General features: G+C 52.0%; 1 protein-coding gene across 1 annotated transcript in view; it reads right to left on the minus strand.

The window, feature by feature from the left end:
• VWF (von Willebrand factor) overlaps positions 1–27125 on the minus strand; it is a 172446-nt gene that overhangs the window by 27539 nt on the left and 117782 nt on the right. The window contains 7 exon segments of the mRNA XM_055143591.1: positions 2795–3038; positions 5179–5520; positions 5721–5913; positions 7937–8157; positions 23975–24152; positions 24453–24496; positions 25882–26046. Coding sequence (XP_054999566.1) covers positions 2795–3038; positions 5179–5520; positions 5721–5913; positions 7937–8157; positions 23975–24152; positions 24453–24496; positions 25882–26046 — 1387 coding nt within the window.

Consider the following 27125-nt stretch of genomic DNA (forward strand, 5'->3'; position numbering starts at 1 on the left):
TCCCAAATAAATACATTTAAAAATAAAAAGACCAGCAGAAAGGCAATTTTATCTGTGGGAGGAAAGCAAGCCCTCTGAGTGAGAGACGGTCATCCTGAGCCCCCTTCCAACGCCACCTCTCAGCCGTTTCTCTGCACCAGGCCCTCAACTTGCAAAACTCATTTTCTCAGAGAAGTCTGTGAGTTTGGTTTTTGGTTGTTCGTTTGTTTTTTTTTTGCTTTTTGGGTCACACCCAGCGATGCACAGGGGTACCTCCTGGCTCTGCTCTCAGGAATTACTCCTGGCAGTGCTCGGGGGACCCTATGGGATGCTGGGAATCGAACCCAGATTGATTGCATGCAAGGCAAACGCCCTACCGCTGTGCTATTGCTCCAGCCCCCAAATCTGTGAGTTTTGATGCGCGGAGACCAGGTATCCCAGAGAGATTTGTGGACTCCTAGACAGGAGGAGGCTGCGTGTCCAAGCCCACAAGTAAAGACACGCACACATTCACTGACCCTCTGCACAGAACATTTCTGTGGCCAACTACGTTTGAGAAGCACGAGGTCCCGTAAGCACTTGCCATGTGCATTAGCATGTGACATGCTAACGAGAAGCAGGAGAGATAGTACCACGGGTGAAGCGCTTGCCTTGCATGCAGCCAGCCCAGGTCCAACCCGGCCATCCCATAAGGTCTATCGAGCACTGCCAGGAGTGATCCCTCAGTGCAGAGCCAGAAGGAAGTTTTGAGCACCACGGGGTGTGGCCTCCAAACAAAACCAAAAATGCTAATAAAGACCCCGGTCAGGGGCCGGAGCGATAGCACGGCGGGGAGGGCATTTGCCTTGCATGCAGCCGACCCTGGTTCGATCCCCGGCATCCCATAGGGTCTCCCAAGCACCACCAGGAGTAATTCCTGAATGCAAAGTCAGGAGTAACCCCTGAGCATCGCTGGGTGTGACCCAAAAAGCAAAAACAAAAGAACCCGTTCAACCTGTTCAGCTAGTATCCTCCTAACTCTGACCAGAGGGAACAGGGAACTGCTAATCCCGCAAAACACACCTTTGAGAATGTCAAGATAATGAATATGGAACAGCACAATGCAACGTATATGGGACATCTTATTCGATATGTCAAAAATAGTAACAAGAAGTCTCACCATGGAGACGTTACTGGTGCCCGCTCGAGCAAATCGATGAGCAACGGGGTGACAGTAATCAAGGTAGCATAGCCATATGAAATTACTCTCCCAAGCCCTGCTGGGTTTCTGTAGCATTCTACTCACACAAATGAGATGAAAGTAGCAGTAAGTAGTGGGTAAAATGAGAATCCAGTAGTCTAGTAGTATAATGATATTAGTATAGTAGGAGTCGTGTAATAGTGTCATAACAGTAGTTATATAATAGTTATATAATAGTACTGATCATAGTACATTAGTACAAGCATATTCCTGTAGTAGGGATGGCATACTAGTAATGGAGCAGTGTGATAAAATTAGTATTGTAGGGGCTGGAGTGATAGCACAGCAGGTAGGGCATTTGCCTTGCACGCAGCCAACCCGGGTTCGATTCCCAGCATCCCATAGGGTCCCCCAGCACTGTCAAGAGTAATTCCTGAGTGCAGAGCCAGGAGTAACCCCTGTGCATCGCCAGGTGTGACCCAAAAAGCAAAAAAAAAAAAAATTAGTATTGTAGTAGTATAGTGGTGTAGTAGTTCTAGTTCAATAGTAACTGTGTCATACTTCCACAGCAGGGTACTCTAGGAGGATAACGGTAGTCGTGCAGTAGTATTGGCATAACGGAGTTGTGGTGGGGGTGTGAAAGCTACAGTAGTAGTGGCGTTGTAATAGGATAGTGGCACTGGTGTGACGGTAGCAGCAGTACACTGCAGTCACAGGAAAGCAGCAGGCAGAGTGGCGGTGAGTGAGAAGCCGCTGTGCTAGTACCGTCAGCGCATAGTAACACATCGTGGTTATGGTGACAGTGGGGTGTGAGCTATGCCAGTGCAGCTGTCACAAACGAGTGGACATAGGAGTAGCACAGCCCCAGGGTGCTGGAGCGTGAGCAGCTGCTGTTACAGTGTGATTGTAGCATAGCACTGTAGCACTGTCGCCCCGTTGCTCATCGATTTGCTCCAGCGGGCACCAGTCACGTCTCCATCTCGAGACTTGTTACTGTTTCTGGCATATCGAATACGCCACGGGGAGCTTGCCAGGCTCTGCCATGCAGGCGGGATCCTCTCGGTAGCTTGCCCGGCTCTCCGAGAAGGGCAGAGGAATCGAACCCAGGTCAGCTGCATGCAAGGCTACTCGCTGTGCCTACTCTGTACCCTACTGGCTGTGCTATTGCACCAGTCCGGATTATAGCAGAGTTGCAGGTATAGCGGCGGTGGTGGTAAAGAGTTAGTAATAGCTGTTACAGTGTGACCATCGCACAGCCTCGGTGGTGCTGGAGAGTGAACGGTCACTGTTACAGTGTAACTATCGCACAGCCGCAGGAGGGCAGTGGCTGGCGAGTGAGCCGTCACTGTTACAGTGTGACTATTGCACAGCGGCGGGATGCGGTGCGGCTGGAGAGTGAACCGTCACTGTTACAGTGTGACTGACTATTGCACAGCAGCAGGACGCGGTGGGGCTGGAGAGTGATCAGTCGTTGCATCAGCAGCAGGCCCAGTCCCAGCCGTGAGGCTGCCGGGAGCCGTGCTCGGAGCACTGTAACACAGAGCTCCCATGCGTTGGGGTCGCACGGGACCAGGAGCAGAACACAGCGCAATCGACTCTGAAGCCAGGCCGCCTCCCTGCGCCCTCCCTCGCCACCCCCGCCCCCGCTTCTGCTGCGCCCCGACGCCCACCTGGTGCCGAGCCCCGTCCTCGCCCACGCACTGGCCGCAGGCCTCCTCAGGGACGCAGCTGCCCTCCAGCAGGGCGTGGCGCGGCGGGCAGAAGCAGCCTTCGGACGGGCGATCCGTGCACGCGCTCGCGTTGCTCGCGTGGGGCTCGCAGTGGCGGGGACAGCCGCGCTCACAGTGCCGGTACTCCAGGGTCGGCGGGCAGGCCATGGCTGTGGACAGAGAGGGCGGTCAGTCCCGGCCCACACCGACCGGGGGGTGGGGGGGTACCGGGCACAGCCGGGCCAAGGCCATGCGGGCTCCAGGCAGGCGGGCGCATCTGGGCGGGTCTCCACCAAGCTTGCGGAGTGAGGACCATTTCCCAGTCTCCCTGGCAACCACGCGGGGTCATGTGACTGATTCTGGGCTAGAGTAAGTGTAGGCTCCTACACTCACCTCCTTTGGGAATCTTTTCTATTTTATTTTATTGCTTTTGGGGGTCACACCCGGTGATGCACAGGGGTTCCTCCTGGCTCTGCACTCAGGAATTACTCCTGGCGGTGCTTGGGGGACCCTATGGGATGCTGGGGATCAAACTCGGGTCAGCCACATGCAAGGCAAACACCCGACCTGCTGTGCCAGGGCTACAGCCCCCAGGAATCTTTTTTAAAAAAGAATGTTATGTGTTCCCTTTCCTAACTTATCCCCCCGCACAAGCCGACCGGGACCCCAGAGGCAAGCTGGGAGGTAGGAGGGAAACTGGAGATACTGGCGGAGGCCAGGTGGGCACTGGTGAAGGGACTGGTGTTGGAACAATATATGCCTGGCACTCAATCATAAATATCCCTGTAACTTTGTAATTCATGGTGATTCCATTTTTTTAAAAAAAAAAAAAACCTTCATAGCAAACAATTGTCGCTGTCACTGTTGCTCATCGATTTGATCGAGCGGGCACCAGTAATGTCTTCATTGTGAGACTTGTTACTGTTTTTGGCATATCGAATAGGCCATCGGGAGCTTGCCAGGCTCTGCTGTGTGGGCGGGATACTCTCGGTAGCTTGCGGGGCTCTCCGAGAAGGGCGGAAGAATCAAACCCAGGTCGGCCATGTGCAAGGCAAACGCCCTACCTGCTGAGCAAACAATTAATATAATTTTAATTGGCTAGAGCAATAAAACAGTAGGTGTAAGGTGCTTGCCTGGCACACATCCCACCCGGATTCAATCCTTGGCATTACATACGGTCCCCCGAGCCCACAAGGACTGATTAATAAGTGCAAAGGTAGGAGCAACCCCTGAGCACAACTGGGGTATAACCCAAAAACAAACAAAAAAAACAATTTTTTTTTAAATCATGTAGGAGTACTGCTATTTGTCCAGCCATTGATTAAGCTGATTTAATTGGGCATAAACTTCATGTTACAATTTTTTTTCAGCCATACAACCCATCCCTCCACCAGTGCACATTTTCAAGCACCAATGTCCCCAGTATACCCCCACAAACACACACACATCCACATCCCAGTCCTCACCCTGCCTCTGTGGCAGACATTTTCCCCAATACACTCACTCTCTCTCTCTCTCTCCTCTCTCTCTCTCTCTCTCTCTCTCTCTCTCTCTCTCTCTCTCTCTCTCTCTCTCTCTCTCTCTCTATCTCTATCTCTCGGGACCACACCTGGTGGTGTTCCAAGCTTACTCCTGACTCTCTCCTCAGAAGTCACTCCGATTAGGCCTCAGAAATCACTGGAATGCCAGTGATCAAATCTGGGTCATCTGCATGCAAAACAGATGCCCTACACGCTGTATTATCACTCCATCTACCTTCCTTTTCCCATAGCTCTCCTTTTATTCTCTAAAACACTTCTTTTTTTTTTCTTTTTAGGTAACATCCGGTGATGCACTGGGGTTACTCCTGGCTCATGCACTCAGGAATGACTCCAGGTGGTGCTCAGGGGACCCTATGGGATGCTGGGAATTGAACTTGGGTCAGCTGCGTGCAAGGCAAACGCCCTCCCCGCTGTGCTATCGCTCCAGCCTGAAAACACTTATTTCTTTTATGAAGTTTTTTTTTTAATTGAATCACTGTGAATTACAAAGTGACAAAGATGTGTACGATTGAGTCCCCTGCATATGTTATTCCAACACCGATCCCTTCACCAGTGCCCACTGCCCTCCCCACAAGACCCGTCTCCCTCCCCCGTCCCAGCTTCCTTCTGCATTTGTTTGTCTCCTCCTGGCCTGGACCAACCTCTTATTGGGTGGAGGTGGAACGTGCCAGCCCAACTGGCAGCAGACACCAAGACCCCGAGAATGGGGAGCCAGCCTGTGACCCGGGGGCTTCCCCAGTGTCCCCGGGCACCGTGGGACGCTACTCACCACAAAAGTCAGGGGTTCGCCAGTCCACGCAGACCCCACTGGTGCGGCAGAGGTGGGCGTAGGAGGCGATGGCCTCGCACACCTGCTCCTCGTGGCAGCTGGCCTGCTGGCAGATGTCGAAGAAGGTGGTGGGAGCGAGGACGGGGTGGCACTTGGCAAACAGCGCCGAGAGGAGGACCTGGCAGTGGGAGCTGCTGGACGCAGGACACTGCTCCTGGGGGACAGGCTGGCAGGTCTGCCCCGGCTGCTGCACCGTCCAGTCCTCCAGGAGCCTGTTCCAATCGGTGGTGACCGTGCCGTCCCTCAGCAAGAAGTCACCAGCCCCGTTCTCATCGCAGACACCTGGCGGGGAGGGGGGGGGGGATGAGCAAAAGCACAGTGGGCAGATGTGGGGTGGACCGTCAGCTATGGACCCGGGAGACCTGGGGGTTCCCCCACCAGCCTGGGTTGCACTCTGACCCTGGGGGCCCTGACCCGGCGTATCGTAGAGCCCAGAGGGGTTCCCTGGGTCATGTGGGGGAGCACAGAACTCGGAGCCTCACCGCAGAGCCCGAGCATCTTGGAGGCGGAGGCCTTGGGGCTGAGCTGCAGCTGGAACTCGTTGTTTCGGGGGGTGAAGGTGAAGATGTGGCCGAGCCGGTTAAACCTGACCTCGTGCATGATGGCGCCGTAGATGCCGACCTCCATGTCCCCCCCCACGTAAGGGACGGGGACCAGTCTCCCGTTCACCGTCACCTGCCCAGCAACGTGGGTTGTCAGCGGTCAGAGTGATGAGGGTGCTCAGAATTTCACTCTCCGAGCCCCCAGGGGCATGTCATACACCCCCCCCCACACACACACACACACACTGACCAGGGTCAGCTCCACGGTCAGCCACCACCCCTGATGACTGCATCAGCCTTCTAAGAATGACAGGCGAGGGACTGCAGTGATAGCACAGCGGGTAAGGCGTTTGCCTTGCATGCGGCCGACCCAGGTTCGATTCCCAGCATCCCATAGGGTCCCCCGAGCACCGCCAGGAGTGATTCCTGAGTGCAGAGCCAGGAGTTAACCCCTGTGCATCGCTGGGTGTGACCCAAAAAACAAAAATAAAAATAAAAAGAATGACAGGCGAACATCCCACAGAGCACTGGGGACCCCAGGCCTTGGGGCATAAAGTGACCCCCAAGGGAGCCAGTGAAATAGCACAGTGGGTGGGGCGCTTGCCTTGTACGTGGCCAACCTGGGTTCAATCCCTGGCACCCCCGTGAGGTCCCCTGAGCATGGCCAAGGGTGATCCCTGAGAGCAGAGCCTAGAGTAAGTCCGAGCACCGCCAGTGTGGCCCCAAAACCAAAAATAATGATAATAATAATAAATGAAGTGAACTGTGTTGATATGCACTCGAAGGGAGAATAGTCCCGTCTCTCAGCTCATCAGGGCTGGTGGCGGTGACAGTCCTGGTGACCCCCAAAAGCACCAAAGGAGACTTTTTTTTAAAACCTTTTTAGTTTTCTGCACCCCTGAACCACCAGTGGAGGCCCCAGCAGATTCAAGAGGAGAATATATATCACACCCTGTGCTGGATATAAATGTTGCTGCAAAACATTCTGAAAGAATTATTTTTTTAAAAACTTTTGGGCCAGAGCGATAGGACAGTGAGGAGGGCATTTGCTTTGCCTGCGGTCGACCCAGGTTTGATCCCCAGCATCTCTGAGTACCACCAGGAGTAATTCCTGAGTGCAGAGCCAGGATCAACCCCTGAGCATCACCGGGTATGACCCAAAAAAGGCTGCAAGAAACAAATAAAAATAAATAAATAAAATTTAAAAAACACTTTGATTTCCTAGGTTCTCAGCTATGACTCACTCATGTGATATATGCCAAGGTCTGACTTTTCCACAATCACACTGGTTCAGGCTTTGTCACAGATGAGGAAATGGACCTTTCGAGTAGTTTTCCCACAATAAATCACAGAGGATGCGAGGTCCAGAAGGCTGCATCACCAGGTTTTTGTTGTTGTTTTAGTTTTTTCTTTTTCTTTTCTCTCTCTATTTTTATTGCTTTTGGGGTCACACCGGCGATGCACAGGGGTTACTCCTGGCTCTGCACTCAGGAATTACCCCTGGCGGTGCTCAGGGGACCCTATGGGATGCTGGGGATCGAACCCGGGTCGGCCACATGCAAGGCAAACGCCCTACCCGCTGTGCTATCACTCCAGCCCCACCCCAAGTCCCATTTTCCAACCACACCAGACCCGGACCTGAAATCCTCCTTGAGACGCTACAACCTCAAAGGACCCTGTGATCCAGAACCTGACATCAGCCGAGGGCCAGAGCAGGGACCCAGCCTCACAGGCACACAAGCTCACCCCTGCCCTGTCCCTGGGGCTTCCCACAGGCCCACAGTGGCGCTCCTCACCTCCATGCCACTGTGCAGGTCCATCAAGAGGCCCCAGGGTGGCGCCACCCACCTCCAGGTCACTGTGCAGTTCCACCCCAGTACCCCTGGTGATGCCATCTGCCTCCACGTCACTGTGCAGTTCCACCTGGGGGCCCTGCAGTGCCACCACTGCCTCCATGTCACTGTGCAGTTCCATTCCAGACACCCTGGTGGCACTCCCCACCTCCATGTCACTGTGCAGTTCCACCCCAGGACCCCATGGTGGCGCCATCTGCCTTCATGTCACTGTGCAGTTCCACCTGGGGGCCCTGCGGTGGCACCACCGCCTCCGTGTCACTGTGCAGTTCCACCCCCGGGCCCCTCAGTGGTGCCACCCACCTCCATGTCACTGTGCAGTTCCACGGAGAGGCCATTGTGCGTCAGCTCCAGGGACTTCATGCAGGCCTGCCCCAGCCCAGGGCCGCAGGCTCCGCTGTGGAGCGTCACCTCCAGGTCCTGCTCCCGGTTGCGGAGGAGAACGTAGGAGCAGCTGCCAGTCAGCCGGAAGTTCTGCCCGTCGAAGGTGACGAGGTGCTGCGTGGAGCTGCCACTGCACACGCCTGCAGAGGGGACAGGGAGCAGGGACATGCGCGTGGTAAACCCTGTGGTGGACGAAGATGCTCACGGTGATGCTCTGACCATCCCATGAGGCCGGCAGTGGTAACACTGTGTAGCACTGTTGTCCCGTTGCTCATCGATTTGCTCGAGCGGGCACCAGTCATGTCTCCATGGTGAGACTTGTTGTTACTGTTTTTGGCATATCAAATACGCCACGGGGAGCTTGCCAGGCTCTGCTGTGCGGGCGGGATACTCTCGGTAGCATGCTGGGCTCTCCGAGAGGAGGAATCGAACCCGAGTTGGCTGCATGCAAGGCAAATGCCCTACCCGCTGTGCTATTGCTCCAGTCCTACACAAAAAAAGGAAGGAAGGAAGGAAGGAAGGAAGGAAGGAAGGAAGGAAGGAAGGAAGGAAGGAAGGAAGGAAGGAAGGAAGGAAGGAAGGAAGGAAGGAAGGAAGGGGAAGAAAAGGAAAGAAAAGGAAAGAAAAGAAAAGAAAAGAAAAGAAAAGAAAAGAAAAGAAAAGAAAAGAAAAGAAAAGAAAAGAAAAGAAAAGAAAAGAAAAAGAAAAAGAAAAAGAAAAAAAGAAACTAGGTAACCTGTGAATATCTGAAGGCCAACAGGCAAGGAAATAGACTCCATGAGAAAATCAGGAGATGAGTGTTCTAACAACACAGCACACACATGGACTCTGACTCCATGAAGATCAATTTCCCACCAACCTGATTTATAAATGCTTCTGTTTGACTCGGAACCAGATATGCTTCTGTAAACTGCTCAGCCAGAGAGAGGGGGCATGACTCTGACTCGTGTGTGTGTGTGTGTGTGTGTGTGTGTGTGAGAGAGAGAGAGAGAGAGAGAGAGAGAGAGAGAGAGAGAGAGAGAGATCAAACTCAGTGCACGAGATGCAACTCCAGCCGTTTGTCTGTGTTCCTGTAAACAGCTCAGCCACTCAGAGACGGAGATGTGACTCTGGGAGTCAGTGTATCTGTGTTTGTGTCTGTGTGTGTGTGTGTCTGTGTGTGTGAGAGAGCTGTGTGTGTGACCAATCTCACAGCGCATTAGAAACAACTCCAGCCATATGTGTGTCTGTGTATGTGTCTCTGTGTGTGTGACATCATCTCACAGTGCATTAGAAACAACACCAGCCATGTGGTAACAAGAAATCTAAAATCAATTCTTGTGGGGCCTGCTATGGAGGCAGCAGGGGGGAGGGAGGACGGAGACCATGGGAGTGGGACTAGGGTGAGAATACTGAAGGCCTCTAACAAGTCATCACAAGCGACTTTGGCACCTGCCCAAGAGGACCACCAGTTGCCGTGAGTCCTGTGCCTTTTCCCAGAGGACCTCGGGACCCCAGTGTGCACCACTACTTGGATCACAACTGCCGAGGAAGGAAGGCAAGAGCACAAGAGCAGGAAGTGTTTGCACACCAGCAAGAGACTGCAGGTGAGCTGGAAACCCTGTATGCCCGCAAGTGCACCAGGCCAAGAGAAAACACGGAGCCAGGCTGTTGGGAGGCGTCTGATCCAACCCTGCAGCAGCACTGCAGCACTGTCGCACTGTCGTCCCGTTGCTCATCGATGCGCTCGAGCGGGCACCAGTCACGTCTCCATGGTGAGACTTGTTGTGACTGGTTTTGGCATATCGAATACGCCACAGGGAGCTTGCCAGGCTCTGCCGTGCAGGCGGGATCCTCTCGGTAGCTTGCTGGGCTCTCCGAGAGGGACGGAGGAATTGAACCTGGGTTGGCCACGTGCAAGGCAAACGCCCTACCCACTGCGCTATCGCTCCAGTCCTGATCCAAATCACAACATGCAAATCAACGATGCTTCCATCCCAGTCGAATCAGACACAGAAGAAAACAAGGACCATTCAACAACTCCAAGAAGAAGCGGGAGCAGCATGGCAACTACACGGGTTCAATTCCCCGGCATCCTATGTGGTCCTTGTAATTCCTGAGTGCAGAGCCAGGAGTAACCCCTGAGCGTTGCCGGGACTGGCCCAAAACAAACAGACACACAAGACTCAAAGGAACATCTGCAACACAGAAGAACACCCTGGATGAGAATTTGTAAAGAATTCATACAGCGGAGAAAAGAAATGTACAAAATCAAGAATTTTTTTTAAAAAATGAAGTTGATTGGACTCAGATTTAAAAAAAAAAAGTGGAGGAAAAAGGCAAGATGATATAAAGACTGAAGACTAAATTATAAGAGCCTGAAGGGGAACAGACCAAAATAGAAATGTATTAAGGGGCCTTGCCGAAAGCAAGAAAACAACAAAGAGAATGATTTCATGAAAGGAGTAAAAGGGTCAGAGAAAGCAATGAAAATATAAGACAGACCCCCAAAAATGGGGGTCCTTGAAAAAGAAACCAAAACAATGGAACAGAACTAATATTTCAGGGCTATAACTCATGAAAAGTTTCTGGAAATCAAAGAACCACATCTACACATTGAAAACATATGTCAGATGTCTGGAAAAATTAAGCCAGGGCAGTCAACTCTGAGACATTAGAGTAAACCTATTAGACTTCAAAGATAAAGAAAAATTCCCTAGGTCTCCAGGCAAAGAAAAAAAAAAAAAGATGCATCAGCCAGAGGCAAAGAGTTAGACTGGGTTCAGAACTTTCCATGCCTACAAAGTAAAAAACAAGGCTGCAGCACCATTTTCCAGAAACTCACAAAAGAAAGTCTGAATCTAGATTTGAATCGAGAATTATATCACCAGTCAAGGTTTCATTCTAGAGTGTGAATGCTATAGAATAAAATTATTTAAATACGTAAGGACTTGGGGCTGGAGCAATAGCACAGCAGGGAGGGTGTTTGCCTTGCATGCGGATGACCCGGGTTCGATTCCCAGCATCCCATAGGGTCCCCCGAGCACCGCCAGGAGTGATTCCTGAGTGCATGAGCCAGGAGGAACCCCTGTGCATTGCCGGGTGTGACCCCCCACCCCCGCAAAAAAAAAAAAGCAAGAAAAAATATGTAAGGACTTGTATGTAGCTTAACCCATGAGTCCTTCTCAGGAAATCTAGAAAGGTTGGAGAAATAGTTTGGATGTTGAGGTGTTTGCACATGTCCTGGGGCCCCTATATGGACCCCTGAGCTCTGTCAGGAGTCAGCCTGAGCCCAGAGCCAAGAGTAAGCCCTGAGCGCTGTCAGATGTGGCCCCCTGTAGGGAGCCATTTTACCTTACTGATCTTATCCTGTCACTATTTGTTTAATCACTAGCTAACCCCATGCCACACCTAGCAAAGGTTGCCACTCCTAATCTTACTGATCTTATCCTATCAACATTTGTTTATTACTAGCTAAATCCCGTGCCACACCCTGCATTTCTGTTGGGGGTCCTGGCACCATCTCCTCCCAACAGGGAGGTATAAATACTGTAACTGCCATAGAATAAATGCCTTTTCTCCCTCCTCCGGGCTCTGCGTCTGTTCTTTCGGCTGCGCCCTACGAAGGGTTCTCCCTGCTGAACAGAACGAGACCTCCACATCGACTTCCACACCTGGCGCCCAACGTGGCTGTCGAATTCACGGAAAAAGTGAGTATTTCTGAGGGTCGCCTTTCTCTTGGCACACACCGTGGTGCGGGAATGGCCTACTTACCCTCTGATTCCTCCATCCCTACCTACTCCTGGGAATCCCCAGTTATTTGCATCCTTTGTGTTATTTGCATCCTTTGTCTCGCTAATTTTATTTGGATCTTAAATGAGATTTTTAAGGCGAGAAAAAGTCAGCCATTTTCAGAGATTCAGCACCGTGTTTCCGAAATTGAGATTTTTTTGAGGAAAAAGTATGAGAGTTCAGAGGCTTCCTCAGTCTTTGGGGATGAGGCACCCCCCATGCAGGGGACTGACTCCTCCCGCGCAGAGACACCTCTGAGACTTTATCCTGTGACTTCTGATATCCCCGATCCCTCTCCTCTGGAACTTAAATCCTTGCCCCTGGAGGACAAGGCTACCCAGGTAGATGAGGAGGAGAGGTGTAAGCTGGAGGACAAGGCTACCCAGGTAGATGAGGAGGAGAGGTGTCAGCCGGAGGACAAGGCTACCCAGGTAGATGAGGAGGAGAGGTGTCAGCCGTCAGCTCCACCACTCCATTATCTGTCCCATGACACTGCCTTTTTTAATCCCCCATACGCCAGTGAGGCACCCCGCCAGCTTGCCCAGGACACCGCTGCCTTAATAAGGCAGGTGGTTCAGGAACTAGTGAGTGCCCTGCAGCCTTCTACCCTCTCCCAAGAATCTAGTGCAAATTTGGTCTCTCCTCCGCCCTGCCACACTCTAGCTTCAAAACCTATGGCTGCCTTCCCAGTTACCAGGTCCCATTCTCGGGCCCCCAAATACCCCACCTCTGCCACGGCTCCACCTGATGATCCCTCAGACAGAGAAGTTGAGGAGGCCGATCAGCCTGAGGAAGGGGCACATTCCCAAGAGGAAAATTCCCCTCAGGACGTAGCTCCGCAGGCACCAATCCGCCAAAGCTACCGTAGATTGAAATTCGAAGACCTGAAAGATTTAAAGGCTGCTGTCTCTTCTTGCGGCCCCACTGCTCCTTTTACGCTTGGCCTTTTGGACTCCTTTTGTGAGGGATGGCTCACGCCGAACGACTGGTTCTCAGTCGCTAAGGCTGTCCTGAGTAGGGGAGACTATCTCTTGTGGAAAGCAGATTATTTAGAACAATGCCAAGAAATGGCGCGCCGCAATGTCGAGGCAGGAGGCTCTTCCTCATCCTGGATCTTTGCTAAATTTCAGGGTCAGGCACCCTTTGATTCTAATGAGGTGCAGGCTCAATTTCCCCCAGGGCTACTTGCCCAAATACATGTGGCTGCCCTCCGGGCCTGGAAGGCACTTCCCTCTAAAGGGTCGGTGGTAACATCCTTAGCCAAGGTTCGTCAGGGAGCTAACGAGCCCTATAGTGATTTCATAGGGCGCCTCACAGAGGCAGCTGAAAAACTCATGGGAAACGAAGACGGATAATGAGCTGATCCGCCATTTGGCCTATGAGAATGCTAATCCCATCTGCCAGGCCACACTCCGCCCCTATAAGCGTGGGAAGACCCTCTCAGAATACATTCGGCTATGCTCCGAGGTTGATCCCACCACCCAAAAAATAGGGCATGCTATAGGGGCTGCCTTCAAACAGTTCTCTATTCAACCATCGAGCAGTCAGAACAAGCTGTGCTTTGGCTGTCGGCAGCCTGGACATTTCTTAAGAAACTGTCCCAATAAAAAATCGCGGCCCAGACCTAGAAGTCCTTGCCCTAAGTGCAAACAGGGTTTCCACTGGGCGTCAGAGTGCCGCCAGAAGGCCAGGCCGGGAAACTGGGCACAGGGCCAGCCCCAGGGCCCCCAGTCCGCTCCCTCTCCCGTGTCTGGGGCACCTCAGAATCATGGGCCGTTCAACCCATCGGCGTCCAGCCCCCAATTCGCTCCCTCTCCCATGACCGGGGCACCTCAAAATCATGGGCTGTTCAACCCATCGGCACCCAACCCCTCTGCAGAGCCATCCCATACTCAGCCGGATTGGATCTCTGTGCCACCTCCTGCACAATATTAGTTAAAGAACAGGGACCCCAGATAGTGTATGTCAACGCCTGTGGCCCTTTGCCATCTGGAACTTTTGGCCTAATTATTGGGCGAGGCAATATGCTCCCTCAGGGCGTGCAAGTACTCCCCGGGATTATAGATGCTGATTTTCAAGGGCAGATTGGAGTAGTAGTTGAATCACTCTCCCCATTTTCAGTCTTGGACGCTGGCGCGCGGCTAGCACAGCTAATACTCATTCCAATAACAACAGTACAAAAACCACCCCCAATGTCAGAGACTTTTGCATTTTTTGCCCAACGCATTCTTAATCACAAGGGCCTGATGACTTTAGAGATCAACGGGAAGGAGTTTTTAGGTCTGATTGACACTGGTGCGGATGTAACAGTCATTGCTGAAAAAGACTGGCCAAAAAGGTGGCCCCTCACCCCCTCACTGACTCACCTTCAGGGTATAGGTCAATCCCAAAACCCTATGTTAAGCTCATTTACGCTTGATTGGCGCACCAAGGAGGGAAAATCCGGGATGGTACGCCCCTATGTTCTGCCCGGGCTCCCACTCAATCTCTGGGGCAGGGATATTCTTTCACAGATGGACCTTATACTAATTGATGCCAAGGGCCTAGACATGCTCCTTTCAGCAGGTTATTCTCCCGGAAAGGTTCTAGGAAAATACCTCCAGGGCACGCCTGCGCCGCTAGCCCTCGACCCAGTGAAAAATGACCACGCAGGCTTAGGTTTATTCTCAGTAACTGCCACGGCTCCTCCTGCACCCCATACGGATAAGATCATATGGAAGTCCAATGAGCCTGTATGGGTGGACCAGTGGCCGCTTCCCACTGAAAAATTACAGGCCGCCAGGTTGTTAGTGCAGGAACAACTCGCGGCGGGACACATAGAACCCACCTCTTCCCCCTGGAACACACCCATTTTTGTTATAAAAAAGAAAAACGGCAGTTGGCGACTGCTACAGGATCTACGAGCAGTAAATAAAACCATGGTCATTTTCGGGGCGCTTCAACCTGGACTGCCGTCCCCAGCAGCCATTCCTTCAGAAATGTATAAGATAGTACTCGATTTAAAAGACTGCTTCTTCTCAATTCCCTTGCATCCTGATGATCGCCCCCGTTTTGCCTTTAGTTTGCCAGCTATTAATTATAAAGAGCCCATGCAACGTTTTCAATGGAAGGTTTTACCCCAGGGAATGGCAAATAGCCCCACACTGTGTCAAAAATTTGTGGCTCAAATTCTTGCTCCCATTAGGGCACAATGGCCCGACATCTATATGATCCATTATATGGATGATATACTGCTTGCTGGATCTGACCCACAGGCCACTATGCTCTGTTGCAATCAGGTGATCCGTGCGTTTACTCAGTCTGGCTTTCAAATTGCCCCTGAAAAAAATTCAGATCGCTGACCCTTATACCTTTCTTGGATTTCGTCTTCAGGGGTCCCGTGTACTTTTGCAAAAAACGCAGCTGAAGCTTACTTCATTAAAGACACTACATGATTTTCAACAACTGCTTGGGCATATTACATGGCTCAGTCCCTATCTGAAACTTACCAAAGGAGACCTTATGCCCCTTTATGACCTTTTACGCGGTGATGCTGATCCTTCTTCCCCTCGGAGTCTGACACCAGCAGCCCGAGAATCCCTAGTTCTCATAGAAAAAGCGATTGAAGGTCACTTTGTTTGCTCTCTAGATTATCAGCGCCCTTTTCACTTCCTTATCTTCGCTACTCCTCACTCTCCCACTGGCTTAATTTGGCAGGAAAACCCTGTTTCTTGGATTCACCTTCCTGCCACACCAAAGAAAGTTCTTGTACCCTACTATCTCTTAGTGGCATCCTTAATTATTGAAGGAAGGAGTTTCTCTCGCAGACACTTTGGTCTTGAACCGGCTTCTGTTATTCAACCCTACAATAAGGAACAGATAGATTGGCTTCTTCAAAACACTGATGATTGGCCCATCGCCTGCGCATCCTTTTCAGGAATTTTAGATAATCATTATCCCCCCAATAAGTTGATACAATTTATGGCTTTACATCAATGGGTTTTTCCTGTTGTCACTAAGACCAGCCCTATCCCTGGGGCTAAAGTGATTTTCACTGATGGATCCTCTAATGGCCAGGCCGCCTATGCCTGTGAGGGTGAGACTGTTTCTTTTTCCACAAAGGAGTCCTCTGCTCAGCTGGTTGAACTCACAGCTGTTCTAATGGTTTTTAAAAATTTTTCCCTTCTTCCTTTCAATTTATACACGGATAGTGCCTATGTGGCCTTCTCTATACCATTACTGGAGACTATTAGTTACATAAAACCCTCCTCCCCCGCAACATCATTGTTTTTGCAAATCCAACAGCATATTCGCTCCCGGCGAGCTCCATTTTTCATAGGTCATCTTCGTGCCCACACTAACCTCCCTGGGCCACTGGCGGCAGGTAATCACTTGGCAGATTTGGCCACCCGATCTTTCACAGTGCTAACTCTACAAGCAGATCCGCTGCAGGAGGCCACAACTGCACATGCCCTCCACCATCTGAATGCTCAAACTCTCCGCCTTATGTTTAAAATCACGCGTGAGCAGGCACGGCAGATTGTGCGCCAGTGCCCTTCCTGTGTATCCCTTCTACCCGTGCCTCACTTAGGGGTCAATCCCCGAGGACTAGTCCCTAATGCCATCTGGCAAATGGATGTCACTCATATTCCTTCCTTTGGGCAGCTTAAATATGTGCATGTGACTATTGATACCTTTAGTGGGTTTGTTTGCGCCTCAGCCCAGACTGGAGAGGCCTCAAAAAATGTCATTGCTCATGTCTTGCACTGCTTTTCTATACTGGGCAAACCACAGCTAATAAAAACAGACAATGGTCCAGGATACACTGGAAACAAGTTTGAGCATTTTTGTAAGAAGCTGCAGATTTCCCATCATACAGGGATCCCCTATAACCCTCAAGGGCAGGGGATAGTGGAGCGAGCCCATCTCACTCTTAAAACATATATTCAAAAGCTCCGGACAGAAAAGGAACTGTACCCAGCCTCACTTTCCCCTAAGACGTTACTATCTCACGCTTTGTTTGTCATGAACTTTCTTATACTGGACAAAGAAGGTCGCAGCGCAGCGGACCATTTTTGGCATACTTCCACCAGCCACACTTATGCAAAAGTAAGGTGGAAAGACCCTCTGAGTGGTCTATGGAAGGGCCCTGATCCAGTCCTTATATGGGGCCGAGGATCAGCCTGCATATTTGATGCTGCTGATAGTGTAGCCCGCTGGCTCCCCGAACGACTGATAAGGCAGGTCGACACACCTGCTCTGGCTGAACCAACTTCCACCCAGAGAATAAATGAATCCTCTGAGGACAGTGTCCCTTCTGCCACTGCCCAGGAACTTGCTTCTGCTCAGTCAGCCGCGTCGGGAGTGACCAACTAGTGGTCTCGCTCACAGAACAGTTATTCAGACTTGGCCTGGCTGGAGCAGGAACCAGCGTTACTTCAAGACCGAAGATGATGCCCGTAGGGCAGGATCGGGAGTCTCAGTGTGAATGTGGTGAGTGGGGTGCGCACCCGAGTGAAAGAAGGACCGGTCCGAGCGTGTGCAGGAGTAAGATTTGTGCGTGTGCTCCTAGTGTGTGTGCAATTGTCTCATTATCTTTCTTAGTTCTGCTTACTTTTCAACAACTTTGAGAAGGTTTTGCCAGCTTATATCAACAAAAGTGCTTTCTTGACCCGTTTTTTCAACAAGCAGGAAACTGGCTGCTCAGGCAGAGAAACGGGGAGCAATGTTCCCAATCGGCTGACAGGGCTCACTTTGCCCTGGGGACTGCTCTTTCCTTTCTCAGTCTATCAGTTTTTTCCTGCCATTCTTGAAGGGTCAGATTGATCGATCAAGTATATATTTGTGCACATGTGTGATGTTTATTGTCTGACTGTCTGTCTCTGTCTGTGGAACACTCGAGTATTAGAGCTAGTTTAAAGTCAGTAATTCTTAGATCTGGGCAAACAAAATCAAGGGAGGTCAGAGTGATATGGAGCCCAGCAATTTAAAAGATCTAAGTATCTTTGGAGCTTGCTAGATTCAGGTCTATACAAAGATTTCTAATCAGAATGTGGCGCCTACAAAGAAATTGAAATTTTCAATCCAGATTTCATATTGGGAGAACATTAATAGTTATTAACAGTTGAAATCCTCTTGAATTCTAGTAAGCTGAACATATCTATTGGACTTACATTCCTCACCCTCCACTTTTACAGGTTGTAGATTGGACCATGCCAGGACCCAGTATCTGGGCTAACAATTCCTTTCTTTTACCCCCTCCATGGGATTCACAGATGCCTCAGCTGCCGAATAAAGAAGAAACACCTTTTAATTTTTTCTCTAGGATACTCACTTGATCCTGTCTGCATTGGAGTGCCTCCCTGTCTCCCTCTTCACTTTCAGACTTGGATTCATACCAAGTCCCAAATTCATACTACCTCTGATCACTCACAAAAAGATTTTTCTTTTCTGGTGATTGTGCATTATCTACCTGTCTCAATTCTTCCCTCTCAATCCAAGATTCTCCCCACAGTATAATTTTATTAAGGGCCGGGTCGCATATGGTTACCAGTGAACCTGACCAGAGAATGGCAACGCTCCCCCGATAAAGGGCTCCTGGCTGAAGACCTGACACAACTGCTCCGGCATTCCTGACAATTCCTTGGGCCCCTGATCGCAGCTATCCTGGACTCATTGCTGTAACCACCACTGATGCTGTTGCAGGAATAGTTCTTCAAGCCTCGGTCCAGACACACAACTTCGTCTAAACATGACAAAATGACTCTTACCACCTTGGGACAATGCAGGCTACTGTCAACCATGATGTTGAGCAACAATTGGACACTCTACAGCAAGTGCTACTTTGGGTCCAGGGCTGGGTTAATATCTTAGAGTAACAAATGAGATTTTCGAGTGTTTAAGGATCTTTGGCTTGATTTGTAGGACCTCATCTTCCCCCAGTTCTTTACCTTGAGGATGCCGGGCTCCCAAGGATTTATTCTTGTGGATCAGGTTGCCAGGCAAAGCACTGCAAGGGAGGGCTGATACCCTGGCCCGGTTCCCTGCGAGGTATTCCGGTATAGCTTAGAGGTTACTCCAAAACCAAGGATTGATGGGGCCTATGAGGAGCCCCCTGCATAGACCCGATCATCCTTTCCTTCCTCTCCCTGCAAAAATGGAGTCTTTATGTCACAAGGGATACCAGACAATGCCTCCCCTGACCACATTTAATTTAAAACAAAACAGGGGGAGATGTAGGGAGCCATTTTACCTTACTGATCTTATCCTGTCACTATTTGTTTAATCACTAGCTAACCCCATGCCACACCTAGCAAAGGTTGCCACTCCTAATCTTACTGATCTTATCCTATCAACATTTGTTTATTACTAGCTAAATCCCGTGCCACACCCTGCATTTCTGTTGGGGGTCCTGGCACCACCTCCTCCCAACAGGGAGGTATAAATACTGTAACTGCCATAGAATAAATGCCTTTTCTCCCTCCTCCGGGCTCTGCGTCTGTTCTTTCGGCTGCGCCCTACGAAGGGTTCTCCCTGCTGAACAGAACGAGACCTCCACATCGACTTCCACAGCCCCCAAACTCCAACTCACAAGACAGAAATGTACTAGGAATAAAGAAGTATGCCAGAGGGCAGGGAGCTAGCTCAAGGAGCTGAGAGCTCACTTCGCATGCCCAAGGCTCAGGCTCAGTTTCTGGCACTGCCAGAAGCAAACCCCAAGCACCACCAGGCCTGGCTCAAAATATAAAAGAAATCCACCAGCGGACAGGTACTCTCCACCTGTCCATGGGTAAGACATGTTATATTATATCACATCTTAAAGTCAAACCACTGTATCACTGTCACTGTATCACTGTGGTCCAGTTGTTTTTGCTCGAGTGGGCACCAGTAACATCTCCATTGTGAGACTTGTTACTGTTTTTGGCATATTGAATTTGCCACTGGTAGCTTGCCAGGCTCTGCTGTGCGGGCGGGATACTCTTGGTAGCTTGCCGGGCTCTCCAAGAGGGACGAAGGAATCGAACCCCGGTCGGCGGCGTGCAAGGCAAATGCCCTAGCCACTGTGCTATCACTCCAGCCCTGGGAGACTAATGAACATGTGGGATGAATAGAAAGAACACAGCAAGGGGTCCTGGAGATGGCTCAGTGACTTGGGTGCCTACTGGGCATGTGGGAACCCCAGGTTCTACCCCATGGACCCTCCAAACAACACTGGGAGAAAACCGAGCACCAAGCTGGGAATAGTCTCAAAATCCACAGACTCGTCGCCCCCAAGCCAAAGGAAACAATGAAAGAATAACTGTATCACTGTCATGCCACTGTTCGTCGATTTACTCAAGCGGGCACCAGTAACGTCTCTATTACACTCAACCCTGAGATTTTAGCAGCCTCTCCTTACTTGCCTTTCCCAACGATTGGAGGCTCTGACAGGGTTAGGGGAGTGAGACTTGTTGTTACTGTTTTTGGCATATCGGATACGCCACAGGTAGCTTGCCGGGCTCTGCCGTGTGGGTGGGATGCTCTCGGTAGCTTGCTGGGCTCTCCAAGAGGTATGTATATATCTGTTACTGTATTTTGGATACGAATACGCCATGGGAACTTGCCAGGCTCTCCTAAGTGGACAATAGACTCTCGGTAGCTTGTCAGGTTCTCTAAAAGGGAGAACTAAGCTATTAGATGTCTAATTAGATGTCCGCAATGCAGACAATGAAAGAATACGGCTAAAATATGGGAGAAGCAGAACCAGGAAGATAGTACAGTAGGTAAGGCGTTTGCCTTGCATGTACCCAACTCAGGTTCAATCCCCGGCACCGCCTGGGGTTTCTTGAGCCCCACCAGGAGTGATCCCTGCGACAGAACCAGCAGTAAGCCCTGAGCACTGCTGGTGACTGGGAGAAGCTAAATGGTGCTATTAAAACCCGACAAAATTGGGGCCGAGAGATAGCACAGAGGTTAATAAGGCGCTTGCCTTGCCCATGGCCAACCCAGGTTTGATCTCCAGCACCCCATGTGGTCCCCTGAGCACCCCAGGAGCAATCCCGGAGCACTGAGCCGGGAGTAAGGCCTGAGCACTGCTGGGTTTCACCCCCACAACAAACTGACAAGCCTATTCCTGAATGACTAACCAAGGAATAAAGAAATCTAGGACGAAGAGAGAGTTTGGAACAGAAACAGAAACCTTCTACACACGAAAATAGGGAAATAAAGGAAAAAGAAAAGAATACATACCTCATAATGACATCACAAACATCACTACAAAAATATAAAGGCAGGGTGAGACCAAACAGAAGACGGCTAGAGACACCAAAGGAGCTTCGTTCATCTAACCCGAGAAAGGTTTTCAACTTGGCTCCACAGTGAGGTCCAACTCTAAGCTGCAGAGAAGAGACGCCTGAAGTCCGGTGAAGGCAGAGTAAAGGGATGAACAATAAACAAACAGGAACTGAGATTCAGAGATCAGATAAAACCCTAGCCTCCCCCACCACAAAGACAAACAAAAAATTATGACTAATCAGTGTAGGATCCCGTGGCGTATTCGATATGCCAAAAACAGTAACAACAAGTCTCACAATGGAGACGTTACTGGTGCCCGCTCGAGCAAATCGATGAACAATGGGGCGACAGTGCTACAATGCTACAGTGCAGTGTAGGATAACTGGTTTGTCCTTTCTGCCTTGCCACAGGGAACTTAGGTTCGTTGGGTTACTCTCATCACAGTGCTCCCATTCCTCTGTGTTTATCTGTAACTTCTTTCTTTGTGCTCTGCTTCCCCAACTGGTCGATCACCTTTATCTCCTAATCAGACTCTGTTAAGTTGTAAATACTGCTTTCCTCTTCTCCTTAAGTCCTTTGCATAGTTAATTCAGAGCAATGTCCTTTTCGTATAGACACAGGAAAACAGTTAATGCTATGCCTTTGTAACTTAGGAGTTAATCGACTCCAAATGATATTCACTCTTGGGCATCTGTTCTCTCGACTTAAGCCTCAGTTGCCCTTACTTCCTAGCACCCCAAAAGCAGGGTCCAGACGAGGGACTGGATGGACCCAGAGCAAGCTGTGAGCTACCCTGGCATCAAAAAGGGCCAGGCCAAAGCACCATAATACTTAACCATAAGTTAAGAGCACGGTCATGGACAAATTCTGTCATGGTTCAAAAAGTAACAACTAGATTAGAACCCTGCTAGGATTAGGAATGATTAATCTAGCTTGAGCACTGTAGTCTGAGTCTGTGGCGAGATGTCCCCAGGAGAGTCACCCTATAAGCTTAATGTATCTCTTACTGTGTCCATGCAAAATAACTAATATTAAGAAGTAGAATTAAGATGCTAACTAAGATGTTAATTCAGTTATTGGACTAAGGAAAGGAGAAACACCCCTAGGTGGTATTTTGCCCTTGAGACTGATTGGCGATCAGGAGGGGCTTTGGTATGTTGATTGTGCCACCCCCAAAGCTGGGGTAGTTGGGGAGAGGTTGGAGACTAGAGGAGAGACCAAGAAGTCGGAGGGGGAGCGCGGAGAGACAGCAAGGGAAACTGGAGGAAGTGGGAAGGAGGGACTTAGTGAGACTGGAACAGGCGCGGGGATTAAACGGCCGCTGATCACCAACCAGCCCGGCCCTCGCTGTCTCCTCTTTCACCCGCTAATGGCATCAGCCATCCCAGGAGGGGAGCGGCTCGAGACCACCGAACACAGGCAATGAGAGAGAGAGAGAGGGGGAGAGAGAGAGAGAGAGAGAGAGAGAGAGAGAGAGAGAGAGAGAGGGAGAGGGAGAGGGAGAGGGAGAGGGGGAGAGAGAGAGAGAGAGAAAGAGAGAGAGAGAGAGAGAGAGAGAGGGGTTCCCTGGTCTCTTGGTAATGGCAGACCAGTGCATTCCTGCAAGCCGGCCGTGCCCATGAAACATGCAGTCTGGGAGACGCCTCACCCAGTCCGGGGAGAAAACGTACCCCTACATAAATAGGAAGCGAGCGATGAGCTACATTTTTTTTTAATTTTGCTTTTTGGGTCACACCCGGCAATGGACAAGGGTTCCTCCTGGCACTGAACTCAGGAATCACCCCTGGCGGTGCTCAGGGGACCCTATGCGATGCTGGGAATCGAACCCGGGTCGGCCGCGTGCAAGGCAAACGCCCTCCCTGCTGTGCTATCGCTCCAAGGGCTGGAGCTATGGTTTTGATGACAGCCCACAACCTGTGTGTGTTCAACGTAAAAGGGTCCACCCTCTGCTCAGACAGGAGCAGAGCTGTCGCAGCGGGTAGGGCACTGGCCGTGCATGAGCCAGACCCATGTGGCAAAGCCAGGAGTGATCCCTGAGCTCAGAGCAGGAGTCAGCTCCGAGCCCTGCCAGGTGTGACCCCCCCCCAAAAAAAAAAAAAAACTGGGGCTGGAGTGACAGCACAGCAGGTAGGGTGTTTGCCTTGCATGTGGCCAATCCAGGTTCGATTCCCAGCATCCCATAGGGTCCTCCCGAGCACTGCCAGGAGTAATTCTTGAGTGCATGAGCCAGGAATAACCCCTGTGCATCGCCAGGTGTGACCCAAAAAGAAAAAAAAACCCAAAAAAACAAAAAACAAACAAAACTGAAATGATCTTAAGCGGCCAATTTCTCCTGCACCCAAGGGCTGGCCCATCCTGGTCACCTCCCTGCGTGGATGGATTCAGATGCAGCTGACAATGACAACACCCCAACTCAGCCCCACCCCCTGCCCTCTCCCCCACCAGCTGTAGGTGTGGCTGGGGTGTTTTCTGCAGGTATCTCTCTCCCGATGATTTCCGCAACCCCAACTCCTAAAGGACCCAGTCAGCTGCCATGCCGAACACTGAGCTCAGAACACTCGGTTCTTCCCTCTTTGAATGCACCTAGACACACACTTTCCAGGGATGTGGAGAAGGGGAGGAGGAGGAGGAGGAGGAGGAGGAGGAGGAGGAGGAGGAGGAGGAGGAGGAGGAGGGGGAGGAGGAGGAGGAGGGAGAGGAGGGGGAGGAGGAGGAGTAGGAGGAGGAGGAAGAGGAGGAAGGGGGAGGATAAGGAGAGGAGAAGGGGAGGGGCAGGAGGGGAGGAGGGGGAGGAGGAGGGGAAGGAGGAGGGAGAGGAGGAGGGGAGGAGGGGGAGGAGGAGGGAGAAGACACAGCCAGAGGCCACAGGAGGGCACAGGGTGGGGTGGGGGTTGCAGGGGTGCGGTGAGAGAGAATGCCCGACGCAGGACTCACAGGGGCAGGCCCAGCGGCAGCCGCACGTCTCCTGCACCCTGACGGGGGCCTGGCTGCTGGGGCAGGAGGGCCGGGGGCCCCGGTCACAGTTGACCCGGTGACTCTGCAGCAAGGTCTGGCCGTCGGGCAGGCAGGTCACTGTGTGGCACTGGTCACGCAGCGTCCAGACGTCTCCGGGCTGGGGGACAAAAGGGGCAGGTCTGGGCGGGGCACCAGAGTGGTCAGTGCCACCCTGAGCCCCGTGACCGGGCAAGCGACGGCCTCGGAGGACGAAGACAAGACCGAGGGACCCACTGGGGGGGCAGGAGGGACTCGGTCCACCCAGAGGGGATGGGAACACATTTCCGGAGGGCTCACCCCCCCCCAATCAAGAGGAAGAACCGGGCCCGGTCACGGAGACCAGAGGGAACCAGGGCACCCAAAGGCCCAGAGACGCTTTCCTGGTCTTTCTTCCAAGGTTCACCAGCGACCAACTCACCCTCTTCTCATTCCCGTCCTCATCCACGCAGACGCGAAGGAACCCTGGAACAGACGAAAGGAAGCCCTCAGCTCCCCCCTCCTGGGAAATCTAACTTCTCCGCCAATGCTAGTTTTGTTTTTCTTTTGGGGTCTCACCCGGCGATGCTCAGGGGTCCCTCCTGGCTCTGCACTCAGGAATCACCCCTGGCAGTGCTCGGGGGACCCTATGGGATGCTGGGAATCGAACCCGGGTTGGCTGCGTGGGAAGCAAACGCCCTCCCCGCCGTGCTCTCGCTCCAGCCCCCACCAACGGTGCTCAGTGAGTGGTCCCAGGACTCTGATTCGAGGAGCAGAGCTCCGGCCTCCTAGGGGCCAGGCCCTGGGCGCTGTGACCCTCTGAGCATCGCCTGGCCGGGCCTTGACAGTCCCCGAGCTGGTCGTTAAACTCAGGGGAGTGCAGAGAAGCCCCTCGGGGGTGGCCGGGGAGGGTGTGGGTGGCCCGGCCAGAGAGCAGGCCCTCCTCCTGAGATGTGCTGGGTGGCAGGGATGGTATGGCAGAGACTGAGGCTCACCACCTCCCCCTGCTCTCTGATCTGTTCCTCCGTGTCTGGTGCTCGGGGTGGGGAGGAAAGAAGATGCGAGTCTGGTCATTTGAAAGGGAACCGTGACAGTTTCTCCCAGGAGGGATATGTCTACAGTAGACTCACCGCTTGTTCTATTTGGGAAACTGATACAAGGAAGTTTAAATCACTGTATCACTGTCGTCCCGTTGTTCATCGATTTTCTCAAGCGGGCACCAGTAACGTCTCCATGGTAAGGCCTGTTGTTACTGTTTGGGGCATATCGAATACGCCACGGGGAGCTTGCCAGGCTCTACCATGCAGGCGAGATACTCTCGGTAGCTTGCTGGGCTCTCCGAGAGGGATGGAGGAATCGAACCCGGGTTGGCCACATGTAAGACAAATGCCCTATCCGCTATGCTATCACTCCAGTCCAAGGAAGTTTAAATATATATGCTTATCATATATTATATATGTGTATATATATCTCATTAAATATTTTTGTAATCTTAGACTGTGGAGTGAAAATTATTTTCATCATTGATCACATTCCGTGACTTGATCTCTAAAGTCTTTTCAGCCCCTTGGAGGGGCAGCAGGGATGGGGACAGGAAGTTGGGAGTCCCAGCTTCTGTCTTCCGCTTCTATGGTCCAGGTCCTTCTGCTCAGGGAGGCCAGGGCTTCCTCTGCCCGTGAGCAGATGGACAGTGGGGCCAAGGGGAGCCTGTGGAAGGCTCACAGGACACCAGGCCACCAGCAGACACTGATAAGTAAGTGCTAACTCCATGACAGTTGAGTTCAAGGACACGCCGGGGAAGGGGGCTCTCTAGCATGGTGGGATGTTGGTTTGGGGCTCGAAGCAGGTGAGAGAGATTTCGTAAGACCCACCAGAACACAGTTTTCGGAGAAAGGAACTGCCCGGGGCGGCCACAGCGGGGAGATCTTCGATCCTCTGGACTTGCACCACATTGGAGACAGACTCTGGGCCCACCAGGGTCCTCAGCTGGGCCGTGTCGTAGCGGTCCCCAACCCCGATGGGGTACACGGTCACTCCTAGAGTCGGCAGGGGAGAGGGAGCGTGTCTGAGTCACGCCACTTCCTCGGGATGAGCTCAGGGCGGACTGGCCTCTGCCCCGCCGTGAGGAGGGGGGAGAGTGAGTCCAGCGGTGACGAGTGACCAGCCCCCACTGGGCTGAGGACGTCAAGGCCCCTGGAGGTGTCCGTCCTCAGGGAGTGGACCTCGGGGATCAACATGCAGCTAAATCAAGCCACGTTTGTCTCTGGTTATTTCTGTCGTGGATTCCTACTCACGAAACCTCAACAGAACAGAACGGGGTGAGCGGATGGGGTACAGAATGCGGCACAGCAGATAGGACACTTGCCTGACATGTGGCCGACCCCAGTTCAGTCCCGAGCACCACACTGGGTCCCCCCCACCCCCCGCAAGCACTGCTGGGAGTGACTCCTGAGCACAGAGCCAAGTGTGGCCCCACCAACCAAAGCCAAAATCAAATTCAAGGAAACAGAACGGGAGAGGATCGTGGGGATGCCTAGGATGGGGGCAGGGGGATTCGCACCAGGTAGACCGAGACCCGCCTGGCATGAGAACTGAGGGGCCAAGAGACCCCTCGGCACGGGAGGGAGCATGAGCAAGGGCACCACGGTGGGAGCGGGGGACTGAGCAGTCAGGACCATGCAAAGCTTCAGAGACCGAGGTTGGGATGTGGGCACCCTCAATGAAGGGATGCCAGGCCACACTCTGCAACAGGGAAATGGCGAGGGTCAGTTTCCGTCTTCAGTCGCTGCCTCCACTGTGCTGCGGGGACCAAGGCTAGAGGTGGGGGGGTCCCCCAGAAAGCAGGGGCTATGCTGTTGGGGTAGGTCAGAGGGTAAAGAGCTCGCAGGCCTTGCACGCGGTCAACGTGGTATCTATCCTTGATAGCGTGCACACACACACACACACACACACACACACACACACACACACACACACAGAGCATCACCAGGCCTGGCCCAGAGAGCCAGAGAAGTAGGAACGCAGGGAACTGCAGTTCTCCGAGTGCTCAGCAGATGGCGCTACAGTCTGCTGAGGGGGTTACACAAGCAACAAAGAGGACCCGCATCCACGTGGC

Source organism: Sorex araneus, chromosome 6 (genome assembly GCF_027595985.1).
Source record: "Sorex araneus isolate mSorAra2 chromosome 6, mSorAra2.pri, whole genome shotgun sequence".
Classification (NCBI taxonomy): domain Eukaryota; kingdom Metazoa; phylum Chordata; class Mammalia; order Eulipotyphla; family Soricidae; genus Sorex; species Sorex araneus.